Below are 23,418 nucleotides of genomic sequence, written 5' to 3'. Positions count from 1 at the left end.
AAAGGAAAGGAAAGGAAAGGAAAGGAAAGGAAAGGAAAGGAAAGGAAAGGAAAGGAAAGGAAAGGAAAGGAAAGGAAAGGAAAGGAAAGGAAAGGCTAAGCCCAGCTCCCACTTACGCTGGCACTCATTGGCGCTGTCGGCAGTGGCTGGCTTCCAGGGGAATTGGTTGTAGCCGGGGCAGCAGCGATCGCAGGAGCCACCGCAGGTGTTGTGCTGGCAGTCACACTGCAGCCTGCAGGGACACAGACAGGTTTGGGGTGGGGACAGGGACATATGGGGTGGGGAGCTGCTGTGTGACCCTGCTGTGCATCTCTGTGACTGATCAGATACATGAATGAGTGGTATTTGCTGATCTGAATATTCTGGAAAACACGCTTCTAAGGCTTTTTTTTTTCAATCTTTTAATTGTTTTTTTTTTTTCTTAGCCAAACATCAAACTTTGCTATTTCAGCTCCATTCTGTCCTCTCCTTCTCCTCCACTATCATTCATTTTTTTCTTCATAGGGAGACAAGGATAGGAGAAAAATCAGAGTACCACTGCCTAGCCAGCTCTGCAGAGAACAAAATGTGAAATGTTTGGAGGTGACAGTGGTAGAAACTGAGCTGAAGCTGATTATTTGAGAGACTGTAGCGTAGTGCAGGGACACAAAGATGCCCCCACTGCTGCACAGGGACAGCATGAAAGGAAAAAATGACAGCCCAGAGCTGGAGAGGGATGGGTCATACAGGTACTATGTGCTCCTCCAGGTAGATCTGTGCTGTAGGGAAGAGGGCAYATTTGAATTAAGCATTTCAGCAGCRYTGGCCCCAYTRCAGCTCCCTGTGCAATGCACCTCCTGCTCTCCAGGCAGGGCTGTGCTGGGTAAACAGGCGGCTCCGGAGGCGCCAGGCAAGGAATCTCGACAGGCAACGATGGATCCGACCGCAGCGGTGATTCATTAACATCCCTGACATCATCCCCTAAACCTCCACTTAGCACCAGGCCATTCCCATCCAACACAAACGCTTTCTGTTGTATTAGACTTATGGATAATACAGCATGTTCCAGCTTTTATCTGTGTAATTACTCATTTCCCCTCAGGGCCAGTCTGCCACTCCCATCTCTCCCTCCTCCGATGCTTTTCCATTCAAAAGCAGAGTGTTTAAAAATAAATGTAATTTTTTAAAAGCGTTAGAAACAAAAGGAGCAGTCATTCAGGGTGAAGTGCAGGAGTGCAGACACGCTCTGCAGCGAGCTGAGTGCCACAGTTTCCACCTACATGTAATTTTAAAATGTGGGACCTGCCAGTGTATGTGTAGCGAACTACCAGACAGAGGCAGCAGCACAGGACAAGAGACCTCATTTTAATGAAATATGGGATGATCTGAAAGTTTGGGGGAATGCAGGCAGGATCCACACTCAGCAGTTTGATTCTGGCAGAGGGGTGGAGAGGCAGGAGTTGCCAGCACTGCTCCCAGCCCTCCCCTTGCAGATGCCATGGGACACTTGGCCACTGTCAGCTCTCTCAGCACTCGCCATGCCCTGTCCCTGCCCACATTCACAGCCTGGGCTGGAGCTGGAGAGCCCAGGCATGAAACTGAAYCCCTGCCTGGAGCTTAAGTGGCAGAAAACAGCCCTGAAATATTCTTTGTTCTCCAAGTGTTCTGCAGACCCACGGGGGAGTCTCAGAGGCAAACCTTGGCTGTGTCTCTGGAATGAAACCACCCACAGACCTCTCACCTGGCTGACTACCACTCCTCACTGCCAAGGAAACAAAACTTTATCGTTTCTTTCCATGGCAGCAGCTGGAGATCAAGATTAAGAGCCATATACATACGTGTGGAGAAAGATGGTCACTGAGTCAGGGAATTTATAAACCTGCTGAGCAGGGTAATCTCCCTGAATGGAGGACGTGGCTCCAGCCACACACCCCCAGCTCTTTAATGCTCAAGATGTTTGGAAAGTACTGGTTCAGTTCCCAGAAAGCAAAGAGATGGCACTGCATGAGTAAAGATGCTCATTTCAGATGGAGAGGGAGGTATTTATTTAGTCTCTGCTGTTCAGAGAGTCAGCAATGACCTCTCTGAGAGCTCATCTGTCACGGCTGCACTGCACCTTGTGCCGAGTCCGTGCTGCTAATGAATTATGGACAAATGGGCATAAACCACAATATTTACATGTTTCATTGATGGGATATATACAAGGGAGAAGAGGGAGTGGCTGTGTTCACATAGCACATATTTCCTGGTCGTCCTGCCATAAGAAATGAAACCGCAGGCTTCCCGCTGGAATTGATGCTCAATAGCAGAGACTAAACAGTTCCCAGCGAGCAGCTGGGACAGAACTGAGAGCAGCCCACGAAATCTACAGCATCTGGATTTGGCTGGGACATCTGAGGAGCACAATCAAGAAGGAAAAAAAGCCCCTTCCTCTGTTCCTGACTGTGCCRAGAAAAAAACACCTGCAAGAAGAGACTGACAGATGGCACGAATCTCCCAGCACACATGGTGCTTTCCCTTCCAAATGGGAAAGGGGAAGCTGCAGCTCAGGATCCAGCCGTGGGAGAGCATCCTTGGATGTGCTTCTGAGCAGYCAGGCTGCTGCTGCCTTGCTGGTTATGTGYAGCATCAGGCAGAGGCAGCAGCTGGACTCTCTGGCTGTCTCCCCTCTTGCTGGTGGCATCTGTGACAGGGCAGCGAAACTGCTTTTATCAGACAGAAGCAGAATACTTGGAGGGTTCTCCTGAGCTCACTCAGCCTCTTAACACACAATTCCGTGGGTTTCTCCCAGCCAGGCTCCTGCTGATACTGATCTCACTGCTCTGGATTTGCCAGGAGAAAGGGCTGTGCCTCATCCTGCTGCTGTTCACCTTTAGCCAGAACACTCCTTCCCTCTGCTTAGCTCAGCCCATCCCACCTTGGGGCAAGGAGAGATGGGTGTAAGAAGTGCAGAGAGCCCTGAGGAGGCTGTACCTGCCTGCAGGTCCCTGCTCACACTCACACAKGGCCCAGATGTGCAGCCAGCTCACCACAGCTGGATGTGCAGCCTCTGCAGCTTGGCACTTCAAACAAACTTTCCAAAACTGTGTTAATAATATCATTTATGGTCAGGAATTCAGCTCATGGACATGCTCCATCACGTCCTGAAGTCTTTGCCAAGGTTTCTAGCTCACCTCACCTCTATCAAAGTGCTCATCCTGCCTTTCTGAACAACAGGCACAAGAAACATGGGGAAGGGCAGAAGAGAAGAGTTAAAACGAGCAGCAGGAGACCTCCTCAACAGGCTGAGATTTTTGGGGGATTTTTAATAGGGCCAGGCCAATCCACACTCCTCATTCTGTTGCCCTGCTGCAGTCAGATATCAGCACCTGCAGAGGCAAGACATGTGCAGAGGGACACACCACTGAAGACCTGACAAGGGACCGTGACTCAAGGGACAGTGTGTCTGACCCCACTGATGTGACACTGCAGGGACATCCCTGGCTTTGTGCTGTCAGGGCAGGAGGGCTGGGATCCTGCCCAGCCATGCCCAGCTCTGTGGGAAGGCTGGACACAGCTGCTGCTGGCACCTGCAGAACGGCAGCATTTCCCCAATTAMTCATTTTCCCAACTGAAAGGATCAGATTTCTGCTGACTCCCCAGACTCCTGGGCTCGTTAAAGCATACAGCAATGCCATGAGAAGATTTTCTATTTATCCAGCACCTTTTCCTGCTGTATCCCAAAGGACTCACAGCTGCCATGTGCTGGCTGTACAAAGCACCCAARTGGAAATGTTTTCTCCCTCAGGCCAGCATGATCTGCCCTGGGTGAAGGGCAACAGCTGCTCCCCAACATGAGATGCAGAACCAGAGAGCAGGATGAGGCCAAGAGGGAAGAGGCCAAATGCATCCAATTGAGAGTGGAGGAGAGGAATTTCAGGAGACAGAGAGAGTTAAAAGCAAAAGTGGCATTGAACAAGGATTTCTAACATATCTCTCCTTGCTTAATTCTCCATCCCTTCCTGGAGAGCCCCAAGCCATGGAAACACYCAAGAAAGGTCCTGGCATTTCCATSMTGARGRATCACTTGGCCCCATGAYRMCTTTTGCCCCAGCACACAGGTGCACTTTGCATCCCGCAACATCAATGTGTAAAAAAAAAAAGGAACTGTACATTAAAATATTTATGAACTTCCTTTGGYCACGGAGTTTGGCACATTAAGGCAGGCTTGCTTACCAATACATCTTTGTTTTAATATTTAACAGCTTTAAGCTTGGCTGGGACTCACTGGAATTTTATTTTAGCCCATCCAAAAGCTCTACATGATCCTGATGAGAAAGAAATACAAGCTTCTATCGTCCAGCTGAATCTACCCAGMCCTTTCACAAAGGCAACATTCAAGCTGCAAACAGATGGCTAAAAGCAACATTTCCATGGGCTGAAGCATCCCTTTGGCACTCCAAGTTGCCAAGGCAGATGGGAAGAGTCCCRTAAGCCAAAATGTAACTTCTTTGCATGTTCTTGCTCTTCTGCAAAGGGTTGTTCACATATGTACACAGCCTATTTATGGTTCCTATGAGCAGAAATGGGCAGCACTCTGGTTTCATGGGAGAACATCTATTTATGAGAACATTGTCCCAATGCTGAAGAAGCCACATGGGAAGCAAGAGTACTCTGTACAAGCTGAGAAATGATCCCTGGACTTTGATGGGAAACCTCCATGTTCCACATCAGTATCCCATCTTCCCATTCCAACACTGGGCTCCAATGGGATGGCAAAGTGGTGGACAGGGAAACTCAACCAAGCAGCTGATCTGGCTGAAAAAGTCTGACAAAATGTTTGACTTTTGCTACTTTGCCTGGAGCAGATTCTGTTTCTTTCTCAGGGCAGAGCCACAAACAGCAAACGAGCTCATGACAGGACACAACTAACACTGGTATCTCTCATTCYTGGAACAATAACCCAAATGCTTTCACACAGAACTGGGATTTTGAGAAAGGTACCTGTAAGGGTCRTTGGGGTCTTTGGCATCACAGACATCTGCGTGGCCGTGGCAGACACAACGCCCTCCGATGCTGATATCCTTGATGCTGTAATAATACTGGAGAGCACAAGGAAAGTTGGCCATTACCATCTTCACAGATCAGATTCATAACCATTCTACYCAGGATTCAGCAGGATTTAATCCAGTAAAACGCTGTGTTGGGCTATTTCCCTTACAGTGACAGGCTGGACATTGCAGGCTGCAGTGGTAAGAGCCATCACCACCACCAGAACCCCTCAGCTACGAGTGGGGGGCTCCCAGCACAACCAGAAAGCCACAGGTGACACCAAGAGGTGTTTCCCAGTTCCACATTACTGGTGTCATCCCAAGCACCCTCCAGTTCCAGACACAGCAGCACCCACTGCAGACTCCTTCAATTTAGGGAGTGCAAAACACAAAAAAAAAACCCAAAAAAACCACAGGCAACACCCAGGGAGGTGCATGCACAGAGCTCCACCTCACCAGCACGAGGCACCAAGGCCTGTCTTACCCTCCTTGTGACCGTGGGGTCCCTCAGAGCTTTGCCCATCAGGTGTCCCAGCAGGGTGTTGGTCTGCAGGAAGCGCAGGCGGATGTTGGTGGCTTTTGTGAAATTCCGCAGGAGAGGAGAGTAGGAGAAGTTCATGGCTCCGGGGCGCCCGTTCACCAGAGAGACAACAATCTGTGYGTGGGAGCAGGGAAAAGGCCAGSTTGGACTGGGCACTGAGCARCCTGGTCTAGTGGAAGGTGTGGAACCACATGGTCATTGAGGTCCCTTCCYACCCAAACCATTCTGTGTATCTGTGAAAACAAATCTGTGAAATCCTGTCCCTCCCTCAGCTGAACCCAGTCACCCAGATGACTGAATCTGCTCCCTGTGGATCTTATTTGGTTTAACAGAATAGTTTAAGTGGCAAGAGAAACTGAGAAACCCTGCAAACCCTGGGGTATGAAAAAAGGCAACTGCTGACCTCCCCATTTTCCAAAGGCACRATCCGGGAGTACTCAGTGGTGCAGATGGCGTGGTCATCCCTGGTGATCCGGTCCACGGTGTGCTGGCCAAACTTCTCAATGCAGTCCCTCTTGGAAGCTGTTCATCAGCCAGAGAGGAGAGCAGAAAGAGAAAAGGATCAATTCCAGCCCTGCATGAATCTTCCCACGCTGACCATGGAGAGATGGGTGTACAATCTTTGTTAAGCATTTACTACACAGAGATTGCTTTGTGTCATTAACTCTGTCATGGCTAAATTCATGTTCTCCASTAAGGGAGGGAGTCTGTAACAAGCAGAAAACCCTCCAAATCAACTCCCTGCAGAAAATGAGAAAAGTCAGAACAGCTGCTGTACCTACTGCCATCACCTGCACAGAAACCCAGCCCTTAATTTTGGCTTTAAGCTCACAGTTTAACCAGCTTGAGACTAATTCTGGTCTCAATCTGTTGCCTTGCTGGATTTGCTACACAGCTCCCACTGAGCTGCAGAAGGGCCCTTTGCAGGGTGCAGGTGTAGGAGCTGCACCATAATTTCATGGGCTCCTAAACTTCCTGGGTCAGCCCCAAAGCCAGCTCAGAACCCAAAGAAGCAGCAACCACAAGCCAGTCACCAATGGGACATCTCCCACCAGGCAGGGGGGACACAGAGGTGTGGGGAGGGGACCTGYAGTGTTTTTGGGAGAGGCAGAGCAATGGCCAGCAGGAAGGTTCCTTCTCACACCTCACTCTGAGCTCTGCTCTTAAACCAACATTACAAACACCAAAGCCACCAAGAACCACCCCTTGGAGACAGCAAACCAGGGCTCCTGCCACTAAGTGGCAATGCAAGGCTGGCTAAAGGCAGGGACAGGCATCACTCTGCTGGCTCGGTGACCTGCTYTGGGGACATTGGATGCCAAGACTCTCCCTGCAGCTACAGCAATGTCCTGGTTTCCCTGCACAGCTGCTCCTGCAGGGCCAGCAGCCTTGTCCCCAGGATGTGTGACATCCCTGTGCTGGCAGAGCCAACCAAACCCCCAAACAAACCCCAGTGGATGCGCTGGGGCAGGTCAGGGCCTGATTGTGTAGGGTGGTGAGCATCTGCATTCATTCACCCATGGAAAACCCTAAACAGTGCCACTGTCAAGGTCTATTCCCCCAGAAAAAGCCTGGACAAAGGCTGCTGCTCCCTCCCACTCCCTTTTCACCTGTGCCAGGAGCTCACAGCAGAGCTCCTGCAATGTTCCTGAGRATGTTTCCATGGGGAGAAGAAGGGAGAAAAGGCAGCCAACACAACCTGCTGTTCCTGCCAGCGCTGCTCAGCTCACACTGATGGGGAAATGCTAACCCAATTCATGGGAATAATCCTCCAAAATCTGCCTCAGTGTGCCTCCAGAAGKCAGATCCCTCACTCCATGTGCTGCACAGACAGGCTGAGCCAGGCAGAAGGAACAGCAAAGGGGGARCAGAGAATTTCTGCCTCCCTGTCTTCACCTCTGGCTTGCACCCACCCACACCTTGTCTCCAGAACGTGGCCTCGCTCCAGGAAACACTGTTTTGGCAACAGCAAGGGCTCAGTTGTATCCACAGGAAGATGTGGAAAYGCTGAACATCAGATCTCTGGCCGCCAAGGTTTGCTTCACCAGGTGCTTTTTTAAAGGCAATTTATTTTTAAAGCCCCAGGCGAGGAACCTGTCACCGCTGGCTGGAGATGATTGATTTCCACAGCRCTGCCACGGCTGCAGGGAGACAGGATGCTCAGCCCAAAGAGCTACTCAGGAAAACCAAAGAACTCCTCCAGTTATTGCAAAATCTGCACAACCACGTGAGCCAGAAGCTGGGCATTCTGAGCTAAAACAGAGTAACCCRTTGGCCTTAAATCCCAGCAGGGCTTTTGGGGAACAGCAGGAAAGGACAGAGCCTCACTCTGCTGTCACTCCTCCCTTGTCCCACAGGGCTAAGCCCAAAAGCACCTTGGCATCACCCATGATGAGCAGCTCTGAGCCAGGGTGGGCAGTGCCACAGGGTCACCCCTGACAAGGCTCACTGGCAGCTCTGAACAAACCTTGCATTTGTGCCAGCTGCTTTTARCCCTGGTGCTGACCTGGCCGTGTTTTGATCAGACCACCTACCGAATTCCCCGCGACAAAAATAAACCTCCGCAGAGGACTCGTTGTGCTAGCCAATCTGGYAGGTTTTGGAGCAGCCACCTCTTTATTTCCATGGGAATTTTCCACTGGGCTGTGTCACTGCTTCTCCAGGGGAGTGGTAACAGKGCCTGATGTTGTGGGAGGGAAGGGGACTCCAGATGTTGCAGTGCTGCCACTGCAGGAACAATCCCAGCAGGGCAAGAGCAGCTCCAGACCATGCAGGAACATGATTGTGATGGGCCCCAAGAGAGGCTTCAGAGCTGGCAGAGAAATTCTCAGAGAAAACAGAAAAAAGCAAAGCAGGAATTTGACAGCAGAAGTTCCCTACCAGCMCACAGCAGAGAGAAAAACATCCGCCCTGCAGAGGAGCTGCTGCGCTAAGGCAACACAGCGGGAACGTGTCTGCAGCTCTTTCTTGCACAAGAAGAAGCCAGAAACCCAAAGCACAGCCTGACAGGTAAGCCAGAAATATGAGCCTTTAGGGACAGCCCAGGGCAAGGCCTCTGAGTGCTCCCAGGTCCTTTCCTGCCATGTTTTAAGCTCTGGCTGTAGATCTTAACTCACATCTTCTCCCAATTACTGCTGCAGCTTCTGGGAGGAGCTGGTGGTTAACAAGTTCCACAGCATCTGGCTACCCCACAGACCCTCTGGGAGAAGAGTTTTGTAGAACCAGCTGTTTGTTAAGGTTTTAATCAGAGAATGGGGAAGCCAAATGCACAGAGTGGATCTCCTTTCCAGCCAGCTGTCTCTGATCCCACCTTGCACAGCAGCAGGGCTGTGGTTCCCTGCCTGGATCCCATCTCCGGTGCTGATAAGCACAAGGGAATGTTTTCTGCATCCAGACTTTTCTGTGATAGCAGCCACTTGGAAAAGAGCTGCTGCTTGGCTTYTGGAGGAGCTGGAATACAGTCTGGGATGGAACAGAGCAGACAGGCAGAAAGAGAAGGCCAAGAGGAAGATGATAAGAAATCTCACATTCAGACCTGGCTCAACAACACCAACTGCAGACACCGGTGACAACTTTGCCACCCCCATACATTTCATGACAGTGTTTTAAAAAATGCACTTAGTACCAGCCAGAAAAACCTTTCCCCTGTCCTAAGGAACACTTAACCTCCAACTCTTGCAGCCTTATGGGGCAGATGAATCAGAGGACATGGCAGAGCAGTGACACAGGAGCAGCTCCAAACCCAGCCGTGTATTTGCAYAGGAACAGMTYYAAACCCAGCTGTGTATTTGCACAGGARCAGCTCTAAACCCAGCTGTRTATTTGCACAGRGCCATCTTCACCACAGCCTCACCACCTGGCACTGAGCTGCAGCCCCCTGTCATACTTACAGGCAAAATACTGCCAGGGCTCGTAGGTGAGGCCAAAATCAGTCGATCTCTCCAGCACCCAGAGGTCAGGACGAGGGGAGTTGGCAAACTTGATCAGGACATAGGCTACGTGGAAGAGCTGAAAGAAAGAACAGAGAGTTGGTTGGCTGCTCGAGGCATCCTGAAAAGCAGGGAGAACTCTGTGGGATCCAAGTGGAATAAATGAGGTGGCACTTTGCAGCTCCTGGTGCTCAGCAGCAGCCTGTGGAGTGACACCCTGAAGGGACGRCGATGGGACACGGCTGCTGCCCAGAGCCAGATTAGGGAGCTCAGCTCCACCAAGTGCAAACAAAGCTCAGACTTTGTGGCTTCAGGTTGTGCTAGGAAACACCTGAGCAGGCTGCACTGCAAACCAGCTACAGTGCTGTCCTGGGGATGTGGCTTTTGGGGTGACAGGTGACACACCGGGCTGCCAGCCAGGGAACATCCAACTGCACCTTGCAGCAACATCACAAACCTCTTTCTTTCTAGGTTTTTTTTTTTTTTTTCCACATCCCAGCCCTGCTTCACCAACACAACCTGTATGTTTTGAAGGCTGTTCCCAAAACCCCCAGCACAGCTCCAATTCCCCAGGTGCCACAGGGAGGGGACAGCAGAGACCCACTTGGCTCCAGCTCAGCTCCAGYGCTGGGCTGCTCCCATTTGTCTGGACGCTGACGTGTGCACACACACTCCTGCCAAGCATAAAATAAACCTTTAAAGAGCTACAATGTCAGTGCTGGAGAGAAACAAAAGCCCCAGCAGAATTTCCCTTCCCCGGCTGGCACAGGCTCGCTCCAAGAATCCCCACTCCATCATCCTGTCACAAAGTGATATTTAAAGGCAAATAAAAGTTCTCTWATCAGAGAAAATTCCTAACGTCAAAAACAACCCAAAAGGGAGTTTAGTGCTTGAAAGGCAGAGATTTACAGCCCAGGAGTCCCTCCTGACACAGATCTGGGGCTGTAGGAGCACTCACCCCCCAAAAGACTGACAGGTATCCAGAGGGACACGGGTGCAAGGGGAGGACAAGAACAGCTCCGTGCCCATCTCAGCCACGCAGGAGGGACAGAACAGCAGCCAGAACCTCAGCCCTGCCCTGGCCACACACACTGCTGAGCCAGAGGACAAATATTAATAATAACATGCCTTCAAAATAGCCCTGAACAGCCACAGAAGGCTTTTTAGAGGGAAGAAGAAACAAAAAAAGGTATTTAAATCTCTACTAAGCCATCTATAAAGCACATATCTTAGTGTAATCTGACAAAGGGGCTAAGTGCCAGTGGGCAGGTATGGAACAAGAGGATGTGGGCACCCTGAGGGCTGATAACAGCTCTGTGCCCCCCCTCAGCAGGACACACAGGCAAAAAGCTCCTCAGGATGCTGCCAAATGCTCCTCTGGCTCTGGGGAACGGGTCTGGTTCCCACTGMAGGCTGCTGGCACCTGAAACCACACCTGGGTGTTGTCTGAAAAGACTTGAGAGATGCTCAGGGAGGAGTGAACCAGCTCCAGCTGGGAAAACCACACGAGCATCAAGCACAGCAGGTCAGAGGCTGTTCCCCAGCTGGGAATGGGCAGGAGGGGGGGATTTGTCACCACTCTCAGGGCTTGCACTGGTAACAACTGGTGAAACCAGAGGGAAGAAACCAAAGTGATCACCCAACTCAGCTCCCTGCTGCCAAAAGACTTTCAAGCCCAATCAAGGGGGAAACAGGCATCCTTTTCAAAAACAGACCTCAGTGCTGCCCAGTTTCCCTCTGCAATCCACGTGTTGTCAAGACATACAAGACTGAGCTTTTTTGGAGGAGCAGTTTTTTCTGTCTGCTTACCCTCTCAGCAAAACCGTTATTTGATAGCAAAACCCAAGAGGCTTCAGCTCTGGCAGCTGCTTTCCCTGCAGCACCAGTTTTCACAGCTCAACATCTGCCTCTTGGCATGGGAACAGGGCTGAACACCAGCCTGTGAAGTTACACCTTCCCTCCACTCCAAACCCTCCTCCAGCTCTATTCTCCAGGGAATAAATTAATATTCCTGCTGGAATCCAGCACTGCCTGTAGCTGGACAAAACTCCCTGCAGCTCCAGAATACCTGTAAGTGTTCTRGCCTCAGGCACTGGGGGATTCTCTGCTCTGAATGAACAGCGACCACAAACACAAATTCAGAAATGTGAGGTGCATCCCTCTCTTCTGCCTTTCTTTTTGCAAAGCCAGTAACAAGTTTATTGCCAGTAGATCCCATGGAATTCCTGAGGGGTCCTCCTTGTTTTTCAGCTTTATGCTGGGAAAAAAAATGGTCCTAATTAAATGTYCTGGAGTCCAACTCCTCGCACGTTTCTGGTTCTCAGAAGTCCCCTCCCTCTGGATTACCATGCAGTCAAATTGGTGCAGTTTTTGCACAAACACTGAAACTTAACCCAAAACCAAGCCTCTGGCTCCGTGATTCACAAAGTGAAAACAGCCAGAAAAAGAACTCAGGGCTGCTGGTTGCAAGTTCTGGTGTAAATGCCCCTGGGGCAGGGCTGGGCAGGGGCTCCTGACCYCTCTGAGCCCTCTCCAGATGGAAGAAGGTGGCACCAATGGTTTAAGTTCATTTTTGAGTCATGAGAGAGTCACACACACACACTGGGCACTGGGGACAACTGTGTCCATTCCTGCTGGGAGTTCTCTGAAAAGCCAGTCCCAGCCCCACTGGCAGGGTCAGATGTCCAGGACTAGCACACTTTTTATCTTCTATTCCTGCTTTTCACAGGAAAGCACAAGAACCTCTGGGTCCTCACTGGGTATTTCTGGATCATCTGCAATACTTTAGCTGAAACTCAGGGCAGGCATTTGCTCTCAAAGCCAAGCACAACTCCTCTCTCCATACCCAAACCCATCTGTAGCACTGCTGTGCGCTGCTGAATTTTATTCCAGTTGTGACTGCAATTTTGGGACACAAAGAAGTCMAGCCAACCCTGCACAACCACTCCCCTTCCAGCACAGAAGGGTCACTCCTAATGGAGCACAGAAAATATTCAGGATCCTGTGACCACAGTGAACCCAAACCTGGAACAGGACCCGTGTTCTGCTCTGCAGGGGGATTTTTGTCCAGTCTGGCGAGTCCCCAGCCCCTCCATCCAASATCCTTATCTTGCAGAGTATCACAGCCTGGCCGGAAAAAATAACAGCAAATTGCCTGTTTCCAGTGCATCTGCTGAGAAAACTCAGATGCAAAGATGGAGCAGCAGCTCTAAAAATAGAGCTGGCAGAAAAGCCAGACTTTTCRTTCCATGTTTAGTTCCAGTACAGTTCTGCCCAACCAATATTGCAAGAGAAATGGTTGGGTTTTTTTTCCAAAGCCCTTATTTAGCTYCCATTATCAGTCAGATGAATAAAAACCTCTATGCTCCCAGTCACTTAGGACATTTTTTTCCCCTTCTTCATGGAGGAAGGAGGTGAAACACCAGATTTGATGCACACACTTGTCTCCAGGCARGCAGATCCCCTGCCCTCCCCACCTCTGAAAACACGCCAGGTACAGCTCAACCTTTGACCAGCCTCTGGGATTYCACAGGACGACCTTCCAGCCAGGAAATTCTGACACTACCTTAATTAGCAACCACATTTCTTTGAAAATAGTAACATCCCTACATGTAGCTGATGTTGCTGTTAGTGGTTTTGAAGCAAGTTTCCTTAGCAACAATCACTCACAGCTGCCCCAGTGCCTGCAAGGATGGAGCAAGTGCCAGAGCCAGGAGAGGAAGATTGAGATGAGGGCATTTCCTCCATCCCTTTGTGTCTTTAGATGCTGGGCAGCCTCATCCAGCACCAAAATCCCACAAAAATATAATTCTGGTGACTATGACAGTGTGAAGACTTGAAGAGTAAGATTCCAAGGAGTCTAGAGAAACTCAGCTGCTTTTGGAGCAGCACATTCTCTGTCCATTCGTTCATCCTTCTGTGTGAGCAGCACACCATGGCAAACTCACACATTTCCTCTCTATCCCTTCCCTCCAGACACTGATTGCAGTTTTCCAGCTCTGGGAGGAAGATAAAAAGCTGGATCAGGTTTGTATCTGGTGTTGCTTTGGTGAGGGTCTTTTGGGGAAGCCTCTCTGGTGTTCCAAGGTACCACAAGGACACACAGAAACATTCAATAACMAAAATAAATCTTAACATTGCTGCAATATTAACAACTATGTTTTCATCAACAGCAAGAAGGGTCCTTTTTGGTTCTCTGACAAAAAGATTTTGAGCTGTGCTGGCTGGGAGTTACACCCAGCTCTGCCCCCTGCCCCCGACCCCACAGGAGCAGTTCATACACTAAACCACTCGCTAATTTTCCACAGGACAGATTTATTACCTTTGGTGTTGACTTATGAAATAACACCACGTAAAAACAAAGCAGTTCATCTCTCCCTGAGCCCTGCTCAGTACCCCGTGGAGGGAGAGTGTGGACAGTGTTACCAGCATTGCTGATTGCTGCTCAAGATTTCCTGGGAGGATCGGATGGACCTGACCAGCAGGTGCAGCTCAGTGCCCCCAGTGCATGGGCAATAAATCCCACTGTTTATGGGTACATCAGGCCTCCTGGATACACACAGGACACCTTCAGAGGGCACCTGCAGTTTGGGGTGTGCTGCACCCCAGTGTGGGTCACTGCACAGCAGCTCCAGACAAACCTACAAGCAGAAAAAGAACCGCTATGGAAAGATGGGGAAGCGCTGTTTGTTTTTCCCCACTTTCAAAAATCAATTTTACTCCCCCCCATGCCCATCCATCCCCCAGGCACTGTCTCAGTCCATCACTGCAGCCACAAACCCACCTGGAAAATGTGGAGATGTCAGAGCCTGGAGGGGTTATATCAATCCAGAGTGCCAGGGATAAAAAACTCTCAGGGTGCACAGATCACCTCTGCCCTGAGCACTGCTCAGCTCCCATGAGTCAGCCTTGGAAATGCTCCACAGGGRCAGCAGCTAAAGCTAACAAGGTGCCTTTCTGTGCACCTTTTATCCCCACAAACAAATATGCAGCAGGTGGAAAAGCCCTGGAAAGGCAGAGAGCTTCTGAGTCACTTTGAATTTCTCTAGGTCAGTGACCTGCTCCTTTTGCATCCTTTGCCTGTAATCATTTATTCTCAAGGAAGCAGTGAATTTACTCATTAACAACTGACTGTCCCCCTGCTGAGCTGCTGCTGTCCTACAGCAGCTTTATTTCTCCCCAGCCCATCTATTAGAATCATTTAATAAAATCTCTCACATTAAGTGTGTGCAGACTTCATTTTCAATCACACAATAACCACTTCAACCCTTCCAGGCAGCAAACAAAGGTGTTTCCCCTCCAAGCAGGCAGGGCTTTTTATCCACTCATTTTTGATAAAACACTCGAGTCCCTGAGAGCAAACAAACCCCACATATAAAAGCACAAAACTCAGTGTTTGAAAGAGCACTGAAATGCTCTTTGCTCCCATTTTGCTCTTTTCCTCACAGCAACTCCTGGCTTGTYCTTGTATGTCTGTGTCTCAAATCCTCACTCCTACAAATGTTTTTCCAAGTTATTCACAGAGGATTACAGGGCTCTGAATGAGAAGGTTCCCTATGCTTGCCTCTCAAGGTTTTGACAGCAAGGCTTTAGAAAAAAAACACCCATCTCTTTCACCATGGGGAGAGGACAGAGGTGCAAAGTGGCACCTATTAAACACCTCCGTGAGCTGGGCAGAGAAGTGAGCACTAACACTCAATTTTGCACCAGCCTGCTTTCAAAATCTTTCTCTTAAAACCCCAGAGTGTTATTGAGAGAGATCAAAGAAAACTCTCTCCAGGAAACCAGAGATTCAGAGCTACCAGCCAGCACAAAACCCGCTCGGTGTCACAACAAGCAGCAGCAGCAACCCCACACTTTGTGATGTTATTTTCTAAACAGCGCCTGTTCCCTTCCTAAGCAGCTTGGCTTAGGTGAACAGCTGATGGAGCATTTTCCACAAAGGATTTTTTTCTTTAAACACCACTTCTGAGAAGGATTTGGCTCGTCCACTGATTTCACACACAGCAATTCTTTATCTCCACAGCATCCTCCTGTGCGAGCTGCCCTTCCCCTGCCAGTGCCACACTCCTGCCAAAAAYCCCTGGGGGACTAAACCTGCAGCACTTGGCACATGGCAGGGCAGAGCAGTGCCATCACTTGTGGCCTGCACAGTGCTGGACTGAAGATTTGGACAGCCAGGTTTTAGAAATGACCTCCAACAGGGCAGCAGCAAGAGCCTGCCTGGCAGCAGGTGCAGCCAGCTGGCACTGAGAGAGGCACACAGGAACATCCTGTTAAATCCTAACCTAYCCAAATCCATCCCTCCAGATCCTTGGAGCTGCAAACATCAAACACAGGTTCAGGGACACTGACACACCAACCTGTACCTGGTCAAACACCAGCCTGTGCTCAAACCCAGCAGTGGGGTCCCTTCTCAACTCAGAGCAGCCCTTTGTATGTGCCCAAACAGCCACTCAAGTGTCACTGCAGCCAGATTTGGGTAACCAGAGGCRTCACAGCAGAGCAAAACTGGTCAGGACGGAGGGGCATGGCTGGAATTCCTGGGGATGAGGCTTCAGTCATCACAGAGAAGGACTTTGCCCACGCCAGCCTCTCAGTGCATGTGAGATTCCCTGCACTTGGCTGAGATGCCCTTCCTAGGTTGCTGGGTGAAGCGTTAAGTAACCCATTAAAGACAAGACTTAAATATTTGTCTTTTAGCCCAAACTGGATCTACCACACCCTGAGGGAAGGGCTGGGTGGACTCCCCTACCCTTGGACACCCTGTAAAGAGGTAAAAGCACAAGGCCTGCTCAGCCCAGGGAATGTGGTGAGGATCAGGTGCCCCCACCACCAGGATTCCCACGCTCTCCAGTTGCTTTAATCCTCCTGCAAACACCATCAGGAGCCCAGCACAGAGGGGGCTGTAAAGAGGCCCTCAAAACTTCCTGGTGCTGCAGATAARATACAGCCACATTCAGGATTTCAGATTCTCAGACTATTTACCTTGAGGTGTCAATTGTCCTTGATGGTTAAATGTTTCTAGGAAGCTTCTGGGAATGGGTTTTTTTTTTTGGAGTGGAGTGAACTGGTTAAATATGTGCATCAATAATTAGCTGGCAGGATTAGTGGCAGTTCACCTGAGGGTCTTCCTCCCAGTCAAATATGGTAATACATGAGAAGTGGGACAAGGGAAAAAAGTGAYTCAAAGAAAAATAAAACCTCTTTTACAAGGACAAAAAAATGCCCTGATGGCCCTCATTGTGAAGCACCACAGTGCTCATGTTGTCTGATGTGCAGAAGTGAAAAAGCCAAAATTCCTGCAAGCAGCTTCATGCAGACAGGTGAGCAATAAGCAGGTGCCCCAGGAAGACTTGGAATTCTACAGAAATTTAACTGGAAGTCACTCAAATACAGCCAGATAAATAAATCCAGCCACCACTGGCTTTGAATAGGAAAAAACTCAGCATGGTTCTCAAGGCTGATTTTCAAAGGACCTTGGGTTCACTGCCTTAATTCTCCTCCCTTAAACTAAYAGGAGTTTGAGACTAATTTTAGCAAAATAAAAACTACACCATGGTAGAAAYTCTCGTAATCCCAGAACACATAGCAAAAAATGCTTTCCTATAAATAGAAAAAGCAGGGAATTCCAGCTTGCTAATACTAACGGGTGTGCTTGCAGCCTAAATCTGAAATTGCTGAGAAAAAGCCTGACTTGAKGGATGTCATCTGACTGCAGTTATTTGAGACAGCAAGAGGCAGCGTCTCTTCAGGGAGCTGTCACTCCACACACAGGGAGAGGAAGTTTTTTTGTAACTAATGGGAAAGAACTGACTCCGTTTTTCATGCCAGAAAGACTTTGAAAGGGAAAAAAGAAAAAAATCTCCCTGAAGTGTTCTACCATGGCAAATTTCAGCCAAGAAGCACGTCTCTGTCCTGGAAGGAGATCTCCAGTCCCTGTGCTCAGGATGAAGGGCTCAGTGTCTCACAGTGAGCTCCAGCACAGCACTGAGCTGTGAATGAACCTTTTAAATCCATCTGGGTCATCCTCCAACGCCTCTGTTCACATGGACAACATTCCTCAAGAGCTGCTGATCCCAAAGCTGCCTTTGGAGACAATCCCACACCTGTATTTCAAGGACATCACCTGGGTGCTTTGTGAGGAAGACTCCAACAACAGACAGACACAAAGGAGAGGATGGCACTGCCACAACTTCTCCTCATGTGGCTGAAAGGACCTGATCTATCCATCATTCATGGGGAGAAGATTTGGCTTTAGAGGAAAAACCCATCCCTCTTCTGCAGTGCCCCACCATCGCTGCAGAGCAAGCAGAGCTGGCAGGAGAGCCTTCCTTCTGCCAAGCTGTCCCAGCAGCTGCAAACATCATCTGCAGRGCCTCCCTGGGCACCTGCCACTGGGGCAGAGAGAGAACAGGCTCCAAATCAAGAGCTGTAACACTTTTAGCAGCGACAGCCCTGCCTGGTGCCTCCTGTTTATCTACATGCAGCCTAACAGGGTAGAAACTACGACCTTGAGCACAAGAATTCCATTGAAAGTCCACGTTCATTCCTCTACCTGCCAATGACATCACCACTGTGAGAGCATTTCACCAGGAGCTCGTCAGTCACTGCTGCTCATCTTTCTCCTTTCCTCRGAGAATAATTTAACAGCTCTGGGTTAATTTGGTTGAAGTGTTCCCGCAGCTGCCTGCGTGCTGAGGCACAGGGAACRGGCAGTCACGGATTGTTTGCTTTTCAAACATATAGGAGGAATCCGTGACTTTGGCAGAGAATCTGATGAAAGCAAGGCATKAAAGCATGGCACATTCCAGCCCCAGATGTATGGGCACAGCTGTGACAAAGCCCAGGCCAAGGGGAGGACAGCACAGCTCAGAGCCTGTGCTGTGCTCAAATCCTCTCCTCCTCCTCCTCCTCTCTAAGCCTTCCTCGTATGCAGAGGGGCTCTTCTGCACAGCTCCTCCAACTCCTGCTCTTACAAGGCAGCCCAACACTGGCTGTGAGATGCAAACCATTCGTGTCCTCACAAATGAAAGTCCAGGCGAAGCCTCAATGGATTTGCGAGCGGAGCTGCCTCCCCCGAGCTGAAGCTCCCACACAACCAAGCAGGAATTTCAGCYTGCGCTGGGCCAAAATTCCTCAACTTCCTCCAAACAGCTCCTCACTGAAAAATCTGGTCTGACCTTTTGTACACTTCATTTCTGCTGCTCTGTAATTAAAGAATGGCACAGTCTGGATATCGATTTTTGCACCGTTTCCGTGCGGAAGGAGCATGGGCTGCTGAAGATTTGGGGGTGCTGGGGTCTCTGCGTGGCAGAGCAGGTGGCACCYACACTGCACTGGTGAGGTCTGAGGTCAGCAAACACTGTCTGTGGGTAAATTACACCCCAGGATAGATGGGGAACCTGCAAATAGGGAATCTCCCAAGGCATTTCCAGCCAAGAAAAGAAATTAGCACAGTCAGAATGGAGCCTGCCTGGTTCTCTGCTTGGGTTCAAACTGAGAGCTGAGGTCCTGAGAGATGGAATACTCAGCAATTTTCAAAACCATCCTTCAAGAAAGGAATTTTGTTTGAACACGTTCTTAAACCCCCTGGAGCCACTGTGACCCAGCAAACAGCTCCTGTAGCTCACTCTGCCTTCATCACCTCCCAAACCCAGGCAYTCAGAGAGAAACCTGCCTTGCAGATAGGAAGGGACCCCTCTCCACAGGTTTAGCAAATCTCTCATGATACAATGCCAACTCCCCAACAAGCTGGGCTGGGAGGGTGTAAAATCAAGAGAAAATGCACAGTGAGGAACTTCTCCTCGTTGTAGAAGTGTCAGATATCACAAGATGGATTCATGGAACAAGAATGCAGGGGAGGAAAAGCTAAAGAGGRTACATGAGAAACCTTTTGATTTAGGCCAGGTATTAAGAGCAAAATCCYTTAAATGGACTAATATTTTTTTAAAAAATCAGTGAAGTGATAGATATGACGTCATATAAATCTGAACATCATTAACTTGTTTCTAACAGGTGGCCCCAATTTAACTGAAACCTGTCCCAGGTACATCACAAGCCAAGCTGGCCGTGCAGAGAATTTGGTGGGAAAAGTAAYCATCCTGACTGGCCAAAAGTTCAAATTTCCTTGAACTTTCCAGTTCACCCATATTCTCTGAAGTGCATTATCTCTGCTTGCAGGGCTTACTCCAGCCTTTTATTGTTGTCTTATCTCCAGCCTCTTCCTGCCCCAGCTTCAAAAGAACATTGAGCATCACAGAACAATATGAATGAGCTAAAAAAAATAGAAGTATATATAAACACCAGCCCAAAATCTTCATCAACCTGGCTACCCAGCACACTTGCAGAGGCAGGATGGGGCTTTGCATGAAGAGATGAGGAGAARTAATCTCTCCTGGCTGATGAGGACAGGGTAACTACAAAATTCCACCAGACCAACCTATTTGTGGCCAATCAGTAATGTCAACTGAGGCAGCACCCACTGGGATCACAAAAGGAAAAAGGCAAACACATCCCAGCTATGTTTGTGCCAGGAACATAAACTATGGTCCATTCTTGGGTATGACAGACTAAGCAGCTTATCTACAGCCCACACTGCAGACTTTTTGGACATCAACCCTGTAAGCAGTCGATTGCTGCAGTTGTGGTTGTGAGTAGTGTTTCCCAGAAGCTGAGGAAAACAACCTTCTCTGTCTGGCTGAGGAGGACGTGTCCCAGAGAAAACCTTTTCCATGGACAGCGTCCATGTATGACTACTGGGAGAAATCCCCACGCCTGCCAGAGCAGCAAGACAGATCCCAGGTGGTGGCAGCCCTCTCCTGAGAGCACAGCAGGATCCACACATCTGCACAGACCCAGAACTGCAGTCAGACATCAGTGAGGTGCCTCAAAATACACCTGAGTTGAGCCTCTCTGCAATGTGCACAACAACAGGTCCTGTAGCTCTTCTCATCTGCTACTTTAAAAAAAAACAACAACCACAAACCCCATGAAAACTAATCCAAACAGCCCCAAACTGCCTGTTCCCACAGAGTGCAGGGCTCGTGACCCACAGCCACATCAGCTCCCRGGCTGCTGCTATGGGATTTCTGCACAAGCCTCTCTATCTGCCCAGGAAGAGCACGGTTCTGACACCAGAGGCTCCACAGGAGACCAACGCAATCTCCCGAGATAAGGCTTGTCTGTGGTGAAAGGAAATTGGCTGCTTTGTCTCAAACCAGAGCTCCCTTGTAAGCACCTTTCTGCAGAGCCTGCATCTCCTCCCGCTCTGGGGTCAGCTCAGGAATAAATCACTGCAGTGGGCTCGGGGTCAGCCCAGCGCTCTCCTGTGGAACAGCCCTCCCTGGGACCCCCTAAATGGACCCTTCAGACCCCCTTCACCATCCCAAAAGAGGCCACTGTGCCCCACCACTGCTCATTGCAGGAACCCAACTCATCCAAGCCTGATGCTAATAAAGACCAGAAACCAATTAATGATCCTCCAACTGACTCATCAAGGGCTCCTAAAACCCAGATGTGCTGCAGGGTGTTCACCTACTCAGACTACACTTGAAGTCTCTCAAAAAGCAGGTTTGAGGTCATCCAGGCTATTCGAATTTTGGGCTATTTTTAGGGCTTCAAATTATGGCAGGATATCCGGGAAGACTTCACAGATTTAGTCCCATTCCCACAGAGTTCAAGACAAAATTGTTCACAAACTCATTTTATCCTCAAGGGTCTTYTCTTAATGTTTGGCTTATGCCCTCCTGCTTCTATTGGTATTTTAATTCACTTTAAAAGAGAAATCTTATAAAACATTATTTTAAAGGGAAAATACGCTGCAGCTTTTATGGTTGAAACAGATTATTTTAAAGCATTTCCATAATGGGAATAAAGGTCTAGACCATCTGAAAAGTCCCTTCCTGCCTTTCCCACCAGTTTTGGGCCGTTGCCACAGAAAATGTGAGAAGCAAAAAGGATGGAGTAGTTTTCAGAGGCACATGGGCAGGAAAGAGCGCGACAGATGATTACAAGTTAGGCTGTGCAGAGGTGGCAATTACAACACCAACAGCTGGTAACYTCCAGTTTTCTCAGCTCCCTGTTGGGGCTTATGCTGGCTCATACTCCTTCAGATTTTCATCAGCCCACAGCATTTTTGATATTTCTCTTTTCACATCTACAGTGCCACCCACTGCTGTTCAGTCCCAGGGCTCCTTCAGGATGCACCCTCATCACACTGCCCTTTCCGTGAGCTGATTGAGATCATGGGCTGCTGTTACCAYTGATGACAGCCCCCATCTCAGTCTTTCCCAAGAAAATCCCCCCAGATCTAGACACTGTCACAGCTGTCCCTTGGCACYACCAAGCTGGATGCTGTGACTACAGACAGAAGGTCTTGCAGATGCCCAAATTTATCTGTTCTAACCCCATGCACCTTCTTGACCAAAGAGGAAAGCATGTGCCAAACACTGGCAACTTAATGGCCTAGAATTAGCTGGAATAAGTGCTGGGTGATGTCCTGCAATTCTCTAATTGGGAATTGCCCRGGCCATGCTGGCCAAGACCACTAGAAGCAAGCTGGAGCATCTTTGCTAGGAGCAAAGCCAACGCTGGCAGAGGATGGAGCAATCCACAAAGCTGGAATTCACCCCTCCTCCCTTTAATCCAAAATAGCCCCACTGCTGGCTCATCAGGCTCAACCCAGAACTCAACTGCTTTGGGGTCAGACGAGGAGACAGCAATCAGAGACAGGAACCGCACGAGGCAGCGTGCTGGCTGTAAATGGCAGTGCTGGRAAGTCAACGCAAAGGRGCTGCTAAGGATTGCTGCTGGATTYGAAGRCARACCCAGACACTCGATTATCCAATCTGTAATCCAACAAAGTGCCTGTGCACAGCCTGGGGCCAGCAAAATCCCTGCCCCGTCCATCACACCGGCGCTCGCTGGCTCCCCGCCGGCGCTGCTGCCCAGAGAACAAACCACACTAACTCACTTGTCTACAGCACATTACGTTGGGAAATATTTATTGCCTCCCCAATCGGAAGAAAGAAACATTTCTCTCTTGGACATAATGAAGAACACATTTCCACCACTTAACAGCTGGAAGCTGGAAAGGTGGCCAAAGAAAATCCCTAACTATATTTCTTTTTCCTCTTTTAAAGTAAGCATCTGGAAAACTCATTTCTGGGGAAGAGGAGCCTTCCCAAATCAATCCAAGGAAAGAGTCAAACTTGGTCACAATTTACAGGCAGGGGCTGATAAGATCATATTGTGAGTGCGATATCAGCAACGTGTTTTTTGTCTGCCCCAGCAGCGCGACATCAGGATGATGAAAAAAGGCTGTTTTTATTTAATGAAATGCAGCAACTCCTGCAGACAGAGGTTTTCAGTCAGTTGCGATCAGCCACTGAAAYATCAGGGARTTTTTTCATCTCCACCCCACATTGCTCCAGCTGATACATTTTGGGTGATGCTAACATGTCCCTGTCCCCTGGGATGGCAAATGAGGTCCCTCCAGTCCCTCGGCTTCAAGGTGTCCCTTGAACCCGCTCCTCCAGCCTGTGTCAGCATGAACACGTACCAGCCACTGGGAGAAAAGATGCTTCTGGCAAATTGAAGGCTTCTCTTTGAGAAGCAGGGTGAGCTCACGTTGTTCCCCAGCATTATCCACCCCAGCAGGCGCCCKGGCTGTGCCAGAACAAACAGCACATCAAATAAACAACGCGTTAAGACAACGCACGCTGCGGACACGTGCGGTCACTCTGCTCTCCAGCCCCAGCGATTCCCACAGCTCAGACACCCACAGCAGCTTCACTCTCCTCCATGAAGATCCCCATTTTCCTCTGATCCACCCCAGAGCTGCCCAAAGCAGGTCTTGCTGCTGACAGAGAAGCCCAGCCCAGCTGCAGCCGCTACACTTTGCTGAGGACTGATGCTTCCAGCACACCTGCAGCCACCC

General features: G+C 49.5%; 1 protein-coding gene across 3 annotated transcripts in view; it reads right to left on the bottom strand.

Annotated features, from left to right (window-relative positions):
• LAMA5 (laminin subunit alpha 5) overlaps window positions 1-23,418 on the bottom strand; it is an 83,012-nt gene that overhangs the window by 38,959 nt on the left and 20,635 nt on the right. For all 3 annotated transcript variants that reach the window (XM_057379952.1, XM_057379953.1, XM_057379954.1), the window contains exons 3-7: window positions 9,441-9,558; window positions 5,954-6,072; window positions 5,494-5,664; window positions 4,963-5,060; window positions 117-232 (exon numbers count right to left, since the gene is read on the bottom strand). In XM_057379952.1, coding sequence (XP_057235935.1) covers window positions 117-232; window positions 4,963-5,060; window positions 5,494-5,664; window positions 5,954-6,072; window positions 9,441-9,558 — 622 coding nt within the window. The remainder of the gene's footprint in view (window positions 1-116; window positions 233-4,962; window positions 5,061-5,493; window positions 5,665-5,953; window positions 6,073-9,440; window positions 9,559-23,418) is intronic.

This window comes from Malurus melanocephalus, unplaced genomic scaffold, assembly GCF_030028575.1.
Source record: "Malurus melanocephalus ecotype Western Australia unplaced genomic scaffold, MMel_1.1 scaffold_428, whole genome shotgun sequence".
NCBI classification, from domain to species: Eukaryota; Metazoa; Chordata; class Aves; order Passeriformes; family Maluridae; genus Malurus; species Malurus melanocephalus.
Note: the sequence above shows the minus strand (reverse complement) of the source record. Positions and strands in the feature narration are given on the sequence as shown.